Source organism: Equus asinus, chromosome 11 (assembly GCF_041296235.1).
Source record: "Equus asinus isolate D_3611 breed Donkey chromosome 11, EquAss-T2T_v2, whole genome shotgun sequence".
In the NCBI taxonomy this organism is placed as follows: Eukaryota; Metazoa; Chordata; class Mammalia; order Perissodactyla; family Equidae; genus Equus; species Equus asinus.
Window position 1 is genome coordinate 10,455,777 of NC_091800.1, and position 16,319 is coordinate 10,472,095.

The 16,319-nt window shown below is 38.1% G+C and overlaps 1 protein-coding gene across 2 annotated transcripts in view; it reads right to left on the reverse strand.

Annotated features, from left to right (window-relative positions):
- Positions 1 to 16,319, reverse strand: part of FLT1 (fms related receptor tyrosine kinase 1) — a 172,131-nt gene that overhangs the window by 111,601 nt on the left and 44,211 nt on the right. For both annotated transcript variants that reach the window (XM_014843830.3, XM_044777363.2), the window contains exons 4-10: positions 13,684 to 13,808; positions 9,914 to 10,076; positions 9,674 to 9,810; positions 6,951 to 7,125; positions 5,551 to 5,668; positions 3,241 to 3,410; positions 2,665 to 2,824 (exon numbers count right to left, since the gene is read on the reverse strand). In XM_014843830.3, the coding sequence (XP_014699316.2) occupies positions 2,665 to 2,824; positions 3,241 to 3,410; positions 5,551 to 5,668; positions 6,951 to 7,125; positions 9,674 to 9,810; positions 9,914 to 10,076; positions 13,684 to 13,808 (1,048 nt within the window). The remainder of the gene's footprint in view (positions 1 to 2,664; positions 2,825 to 3,240; positions 3,411 to 5,550; positions 5,669 to 6,950; positions 7,126 to 9,673; positions 9,811 to 9,913; positions 10,077 to 13,683; positions 13,809 to 16,319) is intronic.

The window sequence follows — 16,319 nt, forward strand, 5'->3', positions numbered from 1 at the left end:
ATTTATATATTTACTGGACTCCAGAAAGCCATACAATTAGAGTTTTCTGAACCTCTTTAATTTAGGTACATTAACCAGCTGGCCAAATCAAACCAATTAATAATTCTGAGCTACTTAAACACATTCTAACCTCAGAACTAAACTAATACTTTGGTTGTATCCATATATAGATTATGTCCTTTAACTAGAGCCTAAATTTCAAATAGCAAGAATTATTCAGGAATAATGTCTATATATTAATCACCTAATCTGTTTTGACAATCATGCACAGATAGCACTATGCAAATATATTACTATGTAACTCAAAATAAGATTTTAAAAATTCTTACAATAGAACATCCTTTATTCAAATGTCACTAACTAAAATTCCTGTCTACCACTGAATCCAAGTGATAATCTAAGTACATAGAACATTTATATAAAGAACATTTATATAAAGACATATTTGAAAAATTTATTAAAGAGGGCTTCATTTATCTGTCAGTTTTAACTATTATCTCTCCGACAGGGTGAAATAGAGTTATTCCATTTGTTTCCTAGTGCACAAATGTCCCATATATCTTTCTGAAATACTTCCATGTTAAATGTTCTGATAAACCACCAAGCACCAAATCTGGGCCCGACAGAGGTAAGCTACTCAATCAGTCTGCTGACTAAAAAAATGAGAACTTCTTATGGATATGCATAGTTTAAGCAGATAATTTCAAGCAACAACATATATTTTTTAATGAAGCATTCATTAAAAAAGAAAAGAAATCTTTCATTTCTGATCTGTCTTGTGATTGGTGAAAAAAAAAAGAAAATGAACACCTTTAGCAAAGAATAAGTCAGATGGTCAGTAAGCATTTATTGAAGATTTAAGGCAGTGCTCTGAGTCTTGAGAGAATTCCAAGAGTGGATAAGACATCTTAACAGGCCTTGGAAGGTTACTTCATAACATGACAGAAGGACTCTATATACCACAAAGAACTCGGAAAAAGAAGGCTAATGTTTACAAAGTTTCACTTCAGCTGACTTCATTCCCCTAATAATATTTGGTTAGCATTATTCAAATATAACTTTATATTATGTTCTATCACTCATAATTGTTATTTTCTAAGATAGTTACTAGCTCTGATCCTAGATGGAATTGAAATTTTAGATTTGCTATTGTCAAAACAAAAATTAAAAATATCTATCAAAGGCCATGTTACTCTGTAAAAATTCAACTCTACACTTTTATCCAAATCTAATAGCTTAAGTTATTTAGTTATTTTTAATATATTTACATGTTAGGGTAGCACAAATATCAAGGCTTTAAAGGGATGGGTCCATTAATATGGATGCCTACCCCCAAAATAGCTAAATAATATAAAATCTCAGTAGATCTCACTTTCTTTTGGGTTAAATATCCACAATAGTAAAGAAGGTATTCAAGATTTGTAAGTTTTCCATTTTTCTATTCTTAGAAAATGACACTTAGGTGAGAAATTAGATATCTTTGGAAACAGCTACTTCTCAGGAATTCCATAACTCCCCAGTAACTTGCACTATCAGAATAATATGCTTTAAACAAAGGTTAAAACACAAGATGAAGAAGAGTTGAAATTGCAGGAAGAATCTAAAAAACCAAATAGCCACTTCTGTTTATGCTAGAATTATGTCTTGGTTACTTTTTATCAAGCTAATTTGTTTTGGTTTTTGTTTTTTTAAATAGCAATTCTCCCAAACTCTCTGCAAGTGGAGTTAAAACCAATACAGAAAATATTTGGCGTAATGATAATTCTTGGGCAGTCTCAATATCTTATTGTGACACCTATCAATTCTATTCCTGTTCTTCAAATTAGCTCCCATGAACTATCATTAGTATCATTCCTCTAGACTAAACAAAAATGGGAAAAAGGCAAACAGGGCCCAGTCATCAACAGGATGCAAGGAAACACTGCACAGTTAACAGAGGGTAGGGACGTATTCATTCAGCAGATACACAGTGAGCATCTACTGTATCCCAACCACTGTGTCAGGCTCTCAATCAGCTCACAGCCTAGAGAAAAGAAAAATGTGTGCACACCTAGTGATGTAACAATGGTGTAAACAAAGTGCTGTTCGTACTGAGGAGGGAGAAAGGAGTCTGAATGAGGCAGTGGGGAGGGTCTGCAGAGAAGGTGACCTAAGAGCTGAGCCTTGGAGGATAAAGAAGGACTTCTTAGGAGGCAGAAAATGGGTGGAAGTACATTTCAGACAGATGGAAAAGCAGGAGCAAAGCCTATGAAAGGTAGTGATCGTCAGTGTTGGGAAGACCTCATATCATATCTAGCGTGTATAAAGTGAGAGATGGGAAGACCAGTGTAACTGATGGAGTGGTGTAGCCACAGTCTGGGGATCCTCAATTGGAAAACGAGTGACGAGTTCCAACCTGAGGTCCAAATAATGGCTCACAGGGTAATCTTAATTCTGTCCCTGTGCTCCTACAACTTATAAACTGGAGAGAAAAATTATGAAATGGCTAGAAATGGGTAAGAAAAAAGAAAAGATATTGCCGACCTGTTCTCAAGGCAGGGAAAGCCTCTGCCCTAAATATACTGCACATCCCATGCGCAAACTCCCATCTGTGTCCATTAAAGAATCTTGAGTCCACGTGTCAAAAAGTATTTAAAAGTTATTCAGGAAACTAACTGTCCCTACCTTGCTTTGGAATGATTGTGGTTACAGGGATGCCAGAACCACTTGACTGCAGGTTGAGGGATACCATAAATGGTACAGGTCAGGATTTGTCTGCTGCCCAGTGGGTAGAGAGTTGGGTCTGGAAGCGATGACACAGCCTTTTCGTAAATCTGGGGTTTCACTGGAAAGGAGAGGAAGAACACGACAGAGGTCAAGAGCTGTTCTAATGACTTTCTCCTGGACCACAACATGAAGGACCACATTCTCACTGATTTTGATATAAGGGAAGTAAAAATATGAAAAAAAACACAAATAAACCCTCATATTTGTCATTATAATGCCAATTTTTTTTAAAAAAGAAGTGTTTTAAGAACATTACATTGATTCCATGGTATGTACATTATGATTACAATTATAAAAAATCATGTTACTTATGAAAGATAAGCAGACATGAATAGTTATGATGGAGGTGTAAGTGGTTTTTAAAATATTTAAAATTTTGTTTTCTTTGATGTTGTTATCCTGACTTTTGATTTACAAATTTTCACTAATTTTACCCCTACCAGAACCAGAAGGAAGTATGTAGAGTAAACTTACCATTTACAATTAGAGTTGCGGTGAGGTTTTTAAACATATTTGACTGCTTTATGCCCAGCAAGATTGTATAATCCCCTGCGTCTTCTGCAGTTACGTCTTTGATAATTAATGAATAGCCATGAACCAAATAGCGAGCAGATTTCTCAGTCGCAAGTAACCCATCTTTTAACCTGTGGTTAAGAGTATGATGAGTAAGTCATTTCACACCTTCTCTCAGATGTCACTTTAAAACTGTCATTAAAATTTGTGAGGTCAAGTTTATACATTTCAAGCCTTTGGTCCTCAACATTCATGTAAAAAATTTAGACACTAATTTTTTAGTAAAGCCAGGTGTGATTTTTAGATTGGGAAACACTTCATATTTATCAGCTAAGAGGAAGAAGTAAGCTGAAGGAAGAAAGAAAAGTGATGCTCTAATGTACCCACAGGGATACTGGTCGCCATTGTGACTTAAGTTTTAACTCAGAAGCACTGGCTGATTCCATCTGAGATGTTTTTCAGAGTTTTCCATGAGGCTCCATCAGCAATACAAGAGCCATTGTAGGTCAGATCAACTAGATCACTTCTCCAGATAAAAATAAAAATAGACTTTCCTATTGTGGTCTCATGTGGAGTTCTTATTAGTTGTATAAATGGTCACACCAGTTGTCCCTTTCATAAGCTATAGTGAAATCGAGATTATCAAGATTTTTTCCCTGAAGAAGAATAGTTAAGGCAGAAAACTCACAAACAAAAGGTATAAACTTAAAAGAAAAATTTTAACTTTAAAATAGAATCAATGCCTAGATATCATGCAATTGCGTACAGAACTGAGAGTCAGGAGGCCTGAACGCTTCACCTAGTTCTGCCACTACGTGCTATGCACCTGACTTATCCATTTGAGCCTCAGTTTCCCCAAGTTTTCTAGAGTTTCTCACAGATCTCTTTTAACTCTAAAATTTTATGATTTCATTAAATTGCACAGTTCTTTGAATGAGCGTTTTTTAATCTGTTAGGAGTTGATTGTTTTCTGCATAAGGGTGTACTGTTGGGGATGGTATTAGTTCATATTCATGCATATGTTACATAGTTCTGCAAACAAATTCTCATTATTAGTGGGTCTCAGTTCCACAGCAGTGAAAATAAGTATGCTCTCTTTTGTGATTACAAATATCACCTTAGTATTTAAATTATTTCCTATTAACAAATCAGTATTTTCAAAAATGGATTTGTTTGTTTGTTTTAGGTCCTTGCTACTTTAGTTATTGAAGAAATTAGCCCAGTTTAATAGATGGGGATACTTTCAGACACTGAAAGATGGAATGTACCTCCTAGAGTGATGAAATTTCTGTTAAGGAATAATGTACACTCATAGGAAGTTTACTATTAAACTTTTTAGATATTATGAAACACAAAATCTCTTTTCTACTGCGATGGTGTGAAGGGGCATAGCACAGAGTTAAATCTTCTGTTTAATTCCCTATGAACTATTTGAGGAACCTGAAAACAAACACTACACTCATATGATATTGAAAGCAAAATAAGCTCTGGTTCAAGAGATCCTAAAATGGCACCACTTCTATATTGTGTGGGTTGTTTTCCTAATCAGTTTTGTACTGTACTCTTTGTTTAAAATGCAATGGCTTGAGCCAGAGATGCTGGCATTTAAAAGTGATTTAACAAAATAACTGCAGATTATAAACAGATTACATTGTTTTACATCAGGTGTTGTACTAGCATTAAAAAAAAAACCTGCTTAAGGAATTTCTGATTATGCAAACTTTGAGCCAAAAAAAATTTAATTAGTTCAAGTAGGTCCATTCGTCTACTGCTGCCACTAAATAAGTCTTGTCTCTGTTAATGTTTGTTTAATTTTAAAACAAGATTGGAACTTTCAACCCAGCTGTATATAAAAGAATTATTTTCAGATAATAAAAGAATTATTATCCTCATTACAAGGGCCCACTTCTTCAGAGTTAATAGAGCATGTTACATATTCAAGATGCTTCCTAGTCATTGCCCAAAATATCCCATTCAAAGGATGTTGACATCATAGGAAGGTTTAGAGATGCAGAAATTCAGTCACAGTGAGTAAATGAGCACTCAAAAAACCCTAAGCCCTTGCTCCATCCTGTTACATTAGTTCCCTTCCCCTCCAGCCCTTTCTACCTACTCCACTCCCAGCCCAGAAGTCAACATAGTTCTTAGCTCTCTACTGCTGTCTGGGGAACTTATCTCAATATTTTTTCAGGAATTCAAGTCATTGAGCTCCTGCATCTTCCTACTTAGAAAGCATATCTTAAACTGATATGAAAATAATTATGGTCTTACCATACAACTTCTGGTGAGGGAAATGCCTTCACTTTCATAGATAGCCGGTAAGACCGCTTGCCAGCTACAGTTTCCAGCACCTGCTGTTTTCGGTGTTTCACAGTGATGAATGCTTTATCTTTGAAAGGAGAAGTGATAAATAAATTAGAAAAGACTATATTTATGTAAACAAAATAAACACAAAAACAAAAAGCCCAATTACTGCCTCACTAAAGGAGGGTGCAACCAATGAATAAATAAACAGCTGAATTATGGAGTCCGCCCCATGGCCAAGTGGTTAAGTTGGTGCGCTCTGCTTTAGCAGCCCAGGGTTTGCCAGTTTGGATCCTGGGTGCAGACCTAGCACTACTCATCAAGGTACGCTGAGGTGGTGTCCCGCATAGCACAACCAGAAGGACCTACAACTAGAATATACAACTATGCACTGAGGGGCTCTGGGGAGAAGAAGGGAAAGAGAAAAAAAAGAAGATTGGCAACAGATGTCAGCTCAGGTACCAACCTTTAAAAAATAAAAAATAAACAGCTGAATTATAATCAAACCTCTCAATGAGCCCAAATATTGAATGATGAATAAAATAATTTAAAAGTACTCTAACTAGTGAAATACTTTCAAATCAAATGGTTTCAGGTCCCAGGGACATAAAAACAGTGGCAGAGCAACAGAAAGTGAAACACCGTAAATATCCATATCACAACAACAAAAAAGTAAAAAGATCCTTCTAAAAATCTACCTGGCCAACATGAGTATGATGGGAGACGGTAGCTCCAGGCACCCTGAAACAACTAATTTGGGAGAAAAAATGAACTGGAGAAAGTCAAAAGAATATCAAAGGCCATTGATAGAATTGTTCCATAGATTCTGCTCCTCACACTGTTTTTTTTTTAACAGTAGAAATAAGTGAGGTTTTTAAGGATTCTAAAGAGGTTTAAGTATTTTCCTTACAGAATTTGCCTATGGGAAGTAAGCAACAATATTAGGATTTGTAAAATAAGAGTAAAACCAGGTATAAAATAGCATCAATTCTAAATAATTTACCATACCATATTTTTATTTCTCTAAATCATAATAGTACCTGAGAAATTTCCTCCAGGAAATAAAGGTAAAACTGATCATATTTTTCTGTTTTGTTTACATGGGACACTAAATAAGGAATTTCATATAGATTATAATATGATTGAATTATTAACCACAATACACTTGTAAGGAAAAGAGTCTCTGTCCAATTCAAAACTATTAAATTTAAAGAGCACTTAATGCGATTTGCTTTGTGGCAGGGGCAGGAGGGTGACAAAATTGTATTCATTCATGACAGTGTACCTCTTGGCCAAAAGAAAATTTACTTTTCTTATACAACTCCCCAAATCCATAATGATTAGAAAGCAGAGCACGAGTTGCTTACCATATATATGCACTGAGGTGTTAACAGATTTGAATGATGGGCCACTCTTTACATGACAAGTATAAAGTCCTTTGTCTTTGTTCTGCACTTTGTCAATAATTAGAACACTGTAGAATACGTTGTTAAGGGAATTGCGTTGGTCAATTCGTTGCCTTATAGAGGCTCTCTTATTTGTCTAGAAAGAAAGTGTATAACAAATGTAGAAGTAGTAATTGTTTGTGGTTAAAGTTACAGCATTTCTCAGATTAATACTGAGATCAATATTTTATTCTCAATTATTTAGAAGCAAACCCACCTAGAGCAACCATCTGTTTGGAAACTACATCTCTGTCTAGATGTGTTTCAAATACGAGCCATAGGAGCATTTGTTTAGCACTTCATTTTCTTCGAGCAGACTTTGACATACATTCTCTCAATTGTTTCTCACAACAACCAGTGAGATCGGCAGGATTATTGCCCTTTTACAGATGAAGAAACTGAAGCATCACAAACACTGGCCAAAGCAGGCTGGGAACTCAGGTCTTTCGAGTATAAATCTGGCGCCTTTCCTCTAGCGCATACGTCTCTAAACAGTAACCTGTTCTCTAGGCATAGATATCTCACACAAACTCAGACAATAATTATCTTTAGTATCTGGCTCAATGACAGTGTTTCTCTTAAAAAATCACCATGTGAGTTTTCTTTTGCTTCCTTGTTAGAAATGAAGGAAAAAATAATGAGTCCTGGCTATACCTACTAAGGGTAATAATCTTAGTTTCATTATTTCACTATTTGAGCAATGCTTGCCAATTTCTCCTAAATAGCACTTAAATGGATCTGGGGACATGCAGAGCCATAGACAGGTTTAGCTAACACTTGAGTAGGGGTGGGGGTGTTGTCTCATGTTTGCCTCAGGGGAGGCGAAGAGCTGCGAGAGCAGGCCTCAAGGCCCAGCAATGGAAACTGGCCACAATGACCTGCCCCTGGTTTTGAGAAGATGAGATCACATTGCCTTTTCCTTTAATTGTTCCTTCCTCCTTTTTTTTAGCATTACATTTTATAACACATAATATGTTATTTCCTTCTCTCAGTCCTTCCCCATGAGGAGGCATGAAAAAAAGACTTTGGAAGCGGTCCAGAACTGATCCTCGGGTCTTGAACTTAGCTCTCCTCTGTGCCATATTTAATAAACTTCCACTCACCTATCCTTTTATTGCTCTGTTGGAACAGACACACGTTTAGGCCATTTTCTTCATTCTCAGCAGTAACCAGAGAGAAAATGTCAATCATCACCATAAAAAATCAGAGAATCAGTCCCCTAAATAACAGACTGAGGAATTTCCAGCAACTCTGTTTATGTAGGTATTACGTCTCTCTTCTCCCTTTGAGAATTCTTTGCTTCCCAAGTTTGAGTAACAATTGGTATTTCTTCTGCCTTGGAAAACAACTGATCCTGAATTTAGAACTGCTTTGTTTACTACTGTAGCCATCAGCCACGTGTGGCTATTTAAATTAAAATTAAACAAAATGAAAAATTCAGTTCCTTAGTCACACTAGCCACATTCCAAGTGCTCATTAGCCATATGTGGCTAGTGGTTACTATATTGGACAGCAGAGATAAAGAATATTTCCATCACAGAAAGTTCTTTTGGACAGTACCATTTTAGAAGGCTACTGGCATTCAACAGATATATTATCATACTCTTACTCATAGTAGCAACACTAACAGGATAAAAGTTTTTTCCCTCTTGGCGTTTATTGAGAATATTTGATTTCTATCAAAACTCAGAATATATTGCTATGCCATAACATTTCTATTTAAATGAAACAATGCCACTTTCTAGAAAATACTTTACGACTGATGAGTCCTTAATGTGTCCCTACAGGGCACTTGTTACACCTTTTTGTTGCTAAGTTATTCTATTTCCATGGCAAGAAATGTTGATGAAAAACAATAGCTTGGAGCTGATGCATCAGTCCTTCAAACACAATTCAATCATAAGTTAACTTTGTGACTGGGCAATCTGAATGACATAACAAATGATTGTACTTTGGGATATGCCACATAAATCATACTGACACACAAGAAATGGGGGCTGGAACGACTGTCAAAAGTTTCCTAACAGTTTATCATAGATTCCCCATCTATGCACTTTTAAAATAATTATTGTTTGCAAAGATATTTAATTTGAAGAAGGGAACTCAACTTAGTCTTCATTCTTCTCATTTTTCTGAAGGACAGAATTACTCCTTTGTCGCTAAACAAATGGAACATTGGATGGCTGAGTCGTAATATCTTTTCCAAACATGCTCCAATCAGGTGCCTGACTGTCTGCCAGTATCTTAAATTAATGTGCTGACAACAACTTTTTGTTGTTGTTGTTACAAAAGATAGTCCCTGCCTGGCATTTAGTGATAAATTTCTTTCTCATCTCTAAATCCTAGAGAATAGTTTCCAAGGATGAAACAATCCCTGTTTCCACCCAGAATCATGCAATAGAAATACCAGCCTATACACTTCAAAACAAAACCTCCAGACATCAAAAGAATGTATCAACGCATATCATACTTGTGAGATGTCAGGCAAGGAAAGCACCCAGACCAAACCCAAAGCTTCTTTGTTGATTCAAACTGCCACGGGAGTGAGAATATTCTGATTTTTCTCACCTCAAAAACTCAGTGGCATTTCACTTGTTAAAAATAAATACTGTCCTACAGAAGAAATAGAAAAATTGGTCACTCACTTCACCAGGGTAACTCCAGGTCATTTGAACTCTCGTGTTTAAGGGCGTGGTAGCAGTGCAGTTGAGGGTGAGAGTATGGCCTCTGAGTAACTTGACGGGGCTTGGTGTGCGGATTTGGACATCTGTGATTGTATTGGCTGCAAGCATAAGAAATAACATTTTTTAAAAGTCAGGGTTTCATTAAGCAGATAAACCCTTGAGCATTCCGGCTTATGTTCATGCCTTTGGAACATCACTTACTTTCTCGATATGTGAGATAGTTTGTCTTGAACAAATGTCCGTTGACTGTTGTTTCACAGGTCAGAAGCCCTATTTCTTTGTATGTTGCATTTGATATTATAAAACCCTTCCTACTGTCCCAGATTATTCTTTTTCCATCAGGGATCAGGGTATCAAGTGGAAACTGAAAAGGAAGAAACATGCTTTAACAAAATCCTATTAGCACTGTGGCGATACTGTTTCACTAATAGTTTGTGAAAACATAATTTTCATCTAAAACGAAAATAGTACAGGTAAAAACTCAAGTTTGTTATAATTGGTTCTTCAGTTTTCTTTGCATGTAGGAAGATATACATTTATTATAATAAATTATAGTAATTATGGTAATTTATTATCAGTCTTAGCAATAAGCTCTGCCTGCCTAGGCTAGACCTAGTTGTCATGTCAGACTTGTAGTGGGACCCCGTATTTCTTTGGCCTCTGGGAATCTTGGTCATAAACTGGCCTGATACTCGATAGAGAAACCAATTAGTATTTGTTCTACTGGGGCTGCCAAGTTATCCTCTTGAGTCTCACCATCTGGAGCTTTTAACAAGCCATAACTCGTCCTCCTGTGATTTACTAAAGAGGTGGATGTCTTAAAAGGACTATAAATAACTCCAGGTCCTCCCAGATGCGTAGCATTAACTTGGCACTCACTGGGGTTATCATTCTGAGAAGGCTGAGGGTATCAACTCTGTCTCTGGAAGGGAAATTCCCAGAAGCTGAGGCCACTGACAGTGAAGACAGCCACAAACAGATGTGGAGGCCAAAGATACTGTTATGAATAAAGTGCTCTCAGATTCTTAGAAGTATTCCCAAACGCAGAGAGTCCAAACAGAAGAAAAGAATCCATGATTTGATTTGCTCCTTATGCCTTCTTCTGGACACCAAGGACTTAATTTTTAAAGACTGCAATATAAACAGTCTACCTCGGGATTAGACTTTATAAAGGGTCATTGCTTTCATAGAACAGCCTAGCCAAACTCCCCTGATGCCAGATTGCCAGCCCAATTTCAGAGGCAGTACACTCTGACTACCACTATTACTTATCCCTAATTGGAGAAGGAAAAAAACTCAGATTACCTTCCCACAACAGATTATAAAGCAAAGGCCAAACTGCCATAAAGAGGTGTCATATCTTTTCTATCTTCTTTTAAAAAGCGTACCTTACATCACTCTATCTATCCGTTTAGCATTTATTTATATTGCTTGTTGAAGGAGCTAATCTGGTGGGAATTTGTGATCCTATGGTAGAAATTTCCATTGCAAAAGTCACCAGTGCCCTCTCCCAGTGAATAGGTCTGTCCTGACATATGCTACCAGAGTGTTACTTGGGTTTGAAATGAATTGCCTCCTGTTTATGAAGAACCGAAAGCAATTGAAGGATGCATTTCATGTTTTAATAAATCAGGATTCTATCTATAAACTCTGCATTCGGTGGGGGAAAAAGAACCTTTTAATTTGATGCAAACTATTAAGGGAAAAATTAAGAAAAATTTAAGTCAGGAATTGAAATCTATGTTGCTTTAAAAATATGTGAAAACAAGCATGTGCTTAATCTAAAAGAAAGGTTTGTGATAGACTTGCTCAGCACAACTTAAAAATATATTAAAATTTCCTCTAAAATGTTTCTCTAATCTATACATTGCCGCCACTAGCAGTATCCCATTGATAAGGTAACTCTATTTCTAGCTGACAGTACAGGAGCAAAAGACTATAGAGGTGCTCAGCTGTGGTGGTGCTGCACGTGTCACACAGAGGCACACAGACGGGCAGTACTCTACGGAGGGCCTATCTCCAGCTAACAATGGCTCCACCAAGTTAGGCATGGGAAAAGGAGAGAGAGGGGACAGCAAATCAGAAGAAAAGGGACACGAAGAGAAATGGAAGGGAAAGATTTTATATTCATGTTGGCATACATAAGTAATAGGTTAGAATATTTTCAGTATATACATGGCAAACCAAAATCCCTGTTAGCTCTTTATGCTTCTCTGTCTTTTGTTGTTGTTGTTGTATTATGGATCTTAGGTAGAAAACAGAGAAAATAAGTATTCCCCCCAATTTTTTTACATGTGGGAATTTGGAAATGTTCCCTTACAACAGACAAGCCATCTGCATTAGGGCAAAAAGGCAAGGGGCTTGCATGAAACAGAGAAGTTGTTTCATAGGAATTATATAGCAATTATCATCTCGGAGTAATGCCATGCTATTATATAAAACATTTATTATATAAAACATCATTTGGTAATAAATCAAGTATTGGATAGTAAGCTGTTAGATAAATATAGTAATAGCTAACACTTGAATAGGGCTTACCTTATGCCAGGCGCCGTTCTAAGTGCTTTCCATATCTCACCTCATTTAGCCTTCCTAACAACCAGGTGAGGTGGGAGCTACTGTAACCACTCCCCTCTCCCAAATGAGGAAGCTGAGGCAGAGAGGGGTTTGATAGCTCGCCAGTTTGTCCAGCAGGTAAGTGGTAGGGTGGTAGTCCAGGCAGTGTGGCACTGGGCTCTGCTCTTAACCACCCTGGTCTTCCTCCTCCGCAAACTACACCATTAGCAAAGGGTGGCAAGAGCACCAAAGGAGAAGTCAAGAGATCAGTGCCAATGCCCAGTATGGCCTGGGAAGTCCCTAACTCCCTGGGAACCTCGGTTTTTTCCTTCTTCCAATTGAGTTAGACATCTATGATGTTTCCACCTCTGACATACAATGAATTTTATGTTTCCTGGCCATGATACACAGATATAATGGAAGCCCAAACCTGTCACTGATGGACTATATTGAGGGCTTAAATCAAATCAACAATGTAGGAAAAGGAATGCAAGGGAAGAAGACAGGAGACACCTCCATCACATTTTAGGATTCAGGGCCAATAGGTGATACTGAAAATCACTCTAAACTTTTCCAACTTGACTACCACCACCAGTGAACACTTCCTGAGGACCTACTATGTGCTGGGCACTGCTGGGTGCTGCCTTGAGACATCCCTAACTTTCCCTCTTAAAGCTGTAAGCTCTTAGGATTCACCACAGTTTTCCATTTTGGGAGTTTTTATCCAATTCTTAGTCTTAGCATCCTCCTAAACTCTTATTGCTGATGAATTAGCTGGAACATCACATTTTAGTTTTTGTCTTTATTAGATTCTACCTTAAATTTTTCCCTTTCCACATGCACAATTTGCAATATAATATAAAGAAAAATCTCATTTATAGCTTTCTTTCCTCCTTTTCTTTTCCTAAGAGGCTAAGTTTGGATGCCCAGCAGGAGATAAGCTTTCTGTTACCTGGAACTTCCCAACTCAAACCAAATGTGGTAGTTCCATATGCATTAAGCAAGAGCTCTTAAATGCCTGGCGAATCAGGCACCCTGCCTGACAGTTCTGTCTTTAGCAAAAATCTGGATTAACCACTCTCTAACAAGTTATTAATTAGTATAAGCAATAGAATTGGTTTTTCTTATATTTGCAGACATTTGGATTTATGGCAATATATAAAACTTTTCATGGTTTTAGTTCTTTTGTTATTCACATAGATTATGCTTAAGACATTATCATTTTATTCCATTTAAATACATGCATGTGTATAACTTTTAGCACTTACACTTTATGGTAAAAGGAAGTTACAGAAAAGTCTGCTGAGAAGCCTAAATGTCTGTAAGAAAATTATTCTAGAGAATAAAAATGACTAAAAGTTCATTATACTCATTTGGAGTAAAAGTATTCTGAGAGTAGCATTGCTCAGTTTTACCTTTTTTAAAGTAACAGTGATGTTAGGTGATGTGACCCGGCAGGGAATGACGATCTCCCTTCCTTCAGTCATATATATAATTTCAGGTATTTCACTGTGCATCTCTAAGAAAGGTCTACCTGTATCTGAATGAGAAAAAAATGAAAAAATACATATATAAGTGATTTTATTACCAAAATCTAGACACTGTAGCTGGGGAGGCAATATGGACACGGCCACAGTCACATCATTCTCCCCTTAGGTAATCCATAAATTCACATTCTTGTCTCTGAATTGGCCCTCTGTGTTTCTGCCCAGAAAAAGAATGCTTCTTTAATAAAACCTACTTCCTTATTCAGGTCCTGGCCTTTGATCAGATTGCCCTGATGCCCTAATATGCAATTGTGATATGGGGAGGGGGGCAGTGTTTAGATCACTGTGGGGGGAGGGGGGGGGAAAGTCATAAAAGTGCAGTTAGAGAGAAAGGAGAATATTCTGCATAAACTGCTTACCACAGCTATGCTAAGTAGCCTCAGGAAGCACCCTCCAGAGCCTTTGTAAGAAGTCAAAGAGGGTAGGTGCATTGATCAACTGCCTTTGGAGCACAGATGACAGCAGACAGAGGTGATGCAGAGGTGTCAAGTTGGAGAGAACAGTAGCATTTGAATGACAGAAGCCTGACTTCTGAAGGTTTTCTAGACCTTTCCAGGCAGACTAATAATGAATAAGAAGGTCTGAGCTCCTTAGGAGGAGGGGAAAGGCTGGAGAAACAGTGGAGAATACTGCATTTATTTCATATGCATATTTGGTCTGTTTCTTTAGTACGCACTGCATATCTACTAAAAGCAAAGGATGTGCAAGTGTATGCAGAGAGGTCTGGAAAAGGCATTAAATAATCACCAAGATACCACCCTTTAAAAGTATGGCATTTGGCCAGTCTCAGAGGCCAGAAGGATTCAAGCCACCCGTTCCGTGTCCCTGTAATTCCTCTGTGGACCAGAATGAGCATGAGATCCTTTTAGAAACATCTCAGTCTACCATTCCCTTGTCCTCAGGAATCTACTGACATCCTCAGGCAACAATCTCTTCAGGAGTTATTGTGTTCTCATCGTCCCCCCTTGGCTCCAGCCTTATATGCCTCGAGAGAAAGAAGTCTCGTGTTAACGCTCTTCATCTGGACCTGAAAGAACTAATTAAGACTCTACCTGCTTGCTGTAGTTTAGGAAGTTCATTCTAGATGCTGAGTGGAGAATGAATTGGAAGGAAACAAGAGCAGGAAGTAGGCAGTGGTTGCCTAGACTAAATGGGGGCTGTGGAAATTGTTATGGGTTGAAATGTGTCCCCCCCTCAAGTTTATATGTTGAAGTCCTAACCCCCAGTACTTCAGAATGGGACCCCATTTCGGTCAAATAGGGCCCTTGCCAATGTAATTACTTCAGTTAAGTATGGTGGGCCCTAATCTGATATGACTGGTGTCCCTAAAAGGAGACAGCTATATGAAGACACACACAGGGGAAAAGCCATGTGAAGACAAAGGTAGAGATTGGAGTGATGCAGTTACAAGTTAAGGGAAGCCAGAGATCCCCAGCAACCACCCCGAGCGAGGAAGAGGCGGGGGAGGATTCCCCTACAGGTTTCAGAGGTAACATGGCCCTGCCGACACCTGATTTCAGACTTCTAGTTTCTAGAATGTGAAATAATAAATTTCTGTAGTTTTAATCCCCCAAAAAGTGACATTGTTCTAGCCTGCTGAAGATGGGATAGTTTGACAGATATTAGAGAGGGCCCTAGAAAGACCCTATCACCACAGCCCATGTGTTATGACCCTAGATACCTAAATAATTCTGACTTGTCCTCGGAATCCTTGCTAGGCCAGCCCCTTGCTTATACCCTTCTCTGCCCCGCCTGCCTTAGGGGCTTTTCCAACATCTCTAGCATTCTCTTGTTGCAACCCTTATAACACCGTAGACTGAACTAGCAGCTTACTTCTCTGGCTACACACTGGATGATGAATTCCGAGAGGAGAGAAAACTGATCATATTCATCTCTGTCTAACATGTATTGAATGAATGAATGAACGAACGAATGAATGAAGGGCTATCTGACATGGTTGTTTTATAGATGAGAAAACAGAAGTATAAATAGGTGAAGTGAGTTGTCTAGATGTGAGCAGAGCCAGGCCTGGAGGCCAGTTTTTCCTGATGTCCAATTCAGGGCTCCTCTCCCTGTACCACCCATAGGGCTGGATCTCCAGCCTCCTCCTAGTGAAGTAGAGCCCCTCCATTGGCAGGGCTGTAGGTGGCAATTGTTTTTCAGAGACCGAGGCTGATTTTCACACATTCGTGGGGGAAACTATGTGCCATGTCTCACTGTCTAGTTTTAGAGGAATTCTGAGAAGATGATAACCAAGGGGCAGGGCTGTGAGGGGAGGCTTTGGGGCAGGGCCACTGCATGGCTTCGAGTCAGATGGAGGTGATGGATCATGGAGGTTAAGAGTGCACATTTCACAACCTCGGTCTGAGTTCTGGCTCTGCCCCTTACTGGTTGTGAGACCTTGGGCAAATCATTTTACCCCCTGTGCCTCATTTGTAAAATCTACTTCAAAGGGTTAAATGAATTAATATATGAAAAGTGCTTAGAATGGTGCCTGGCAGATG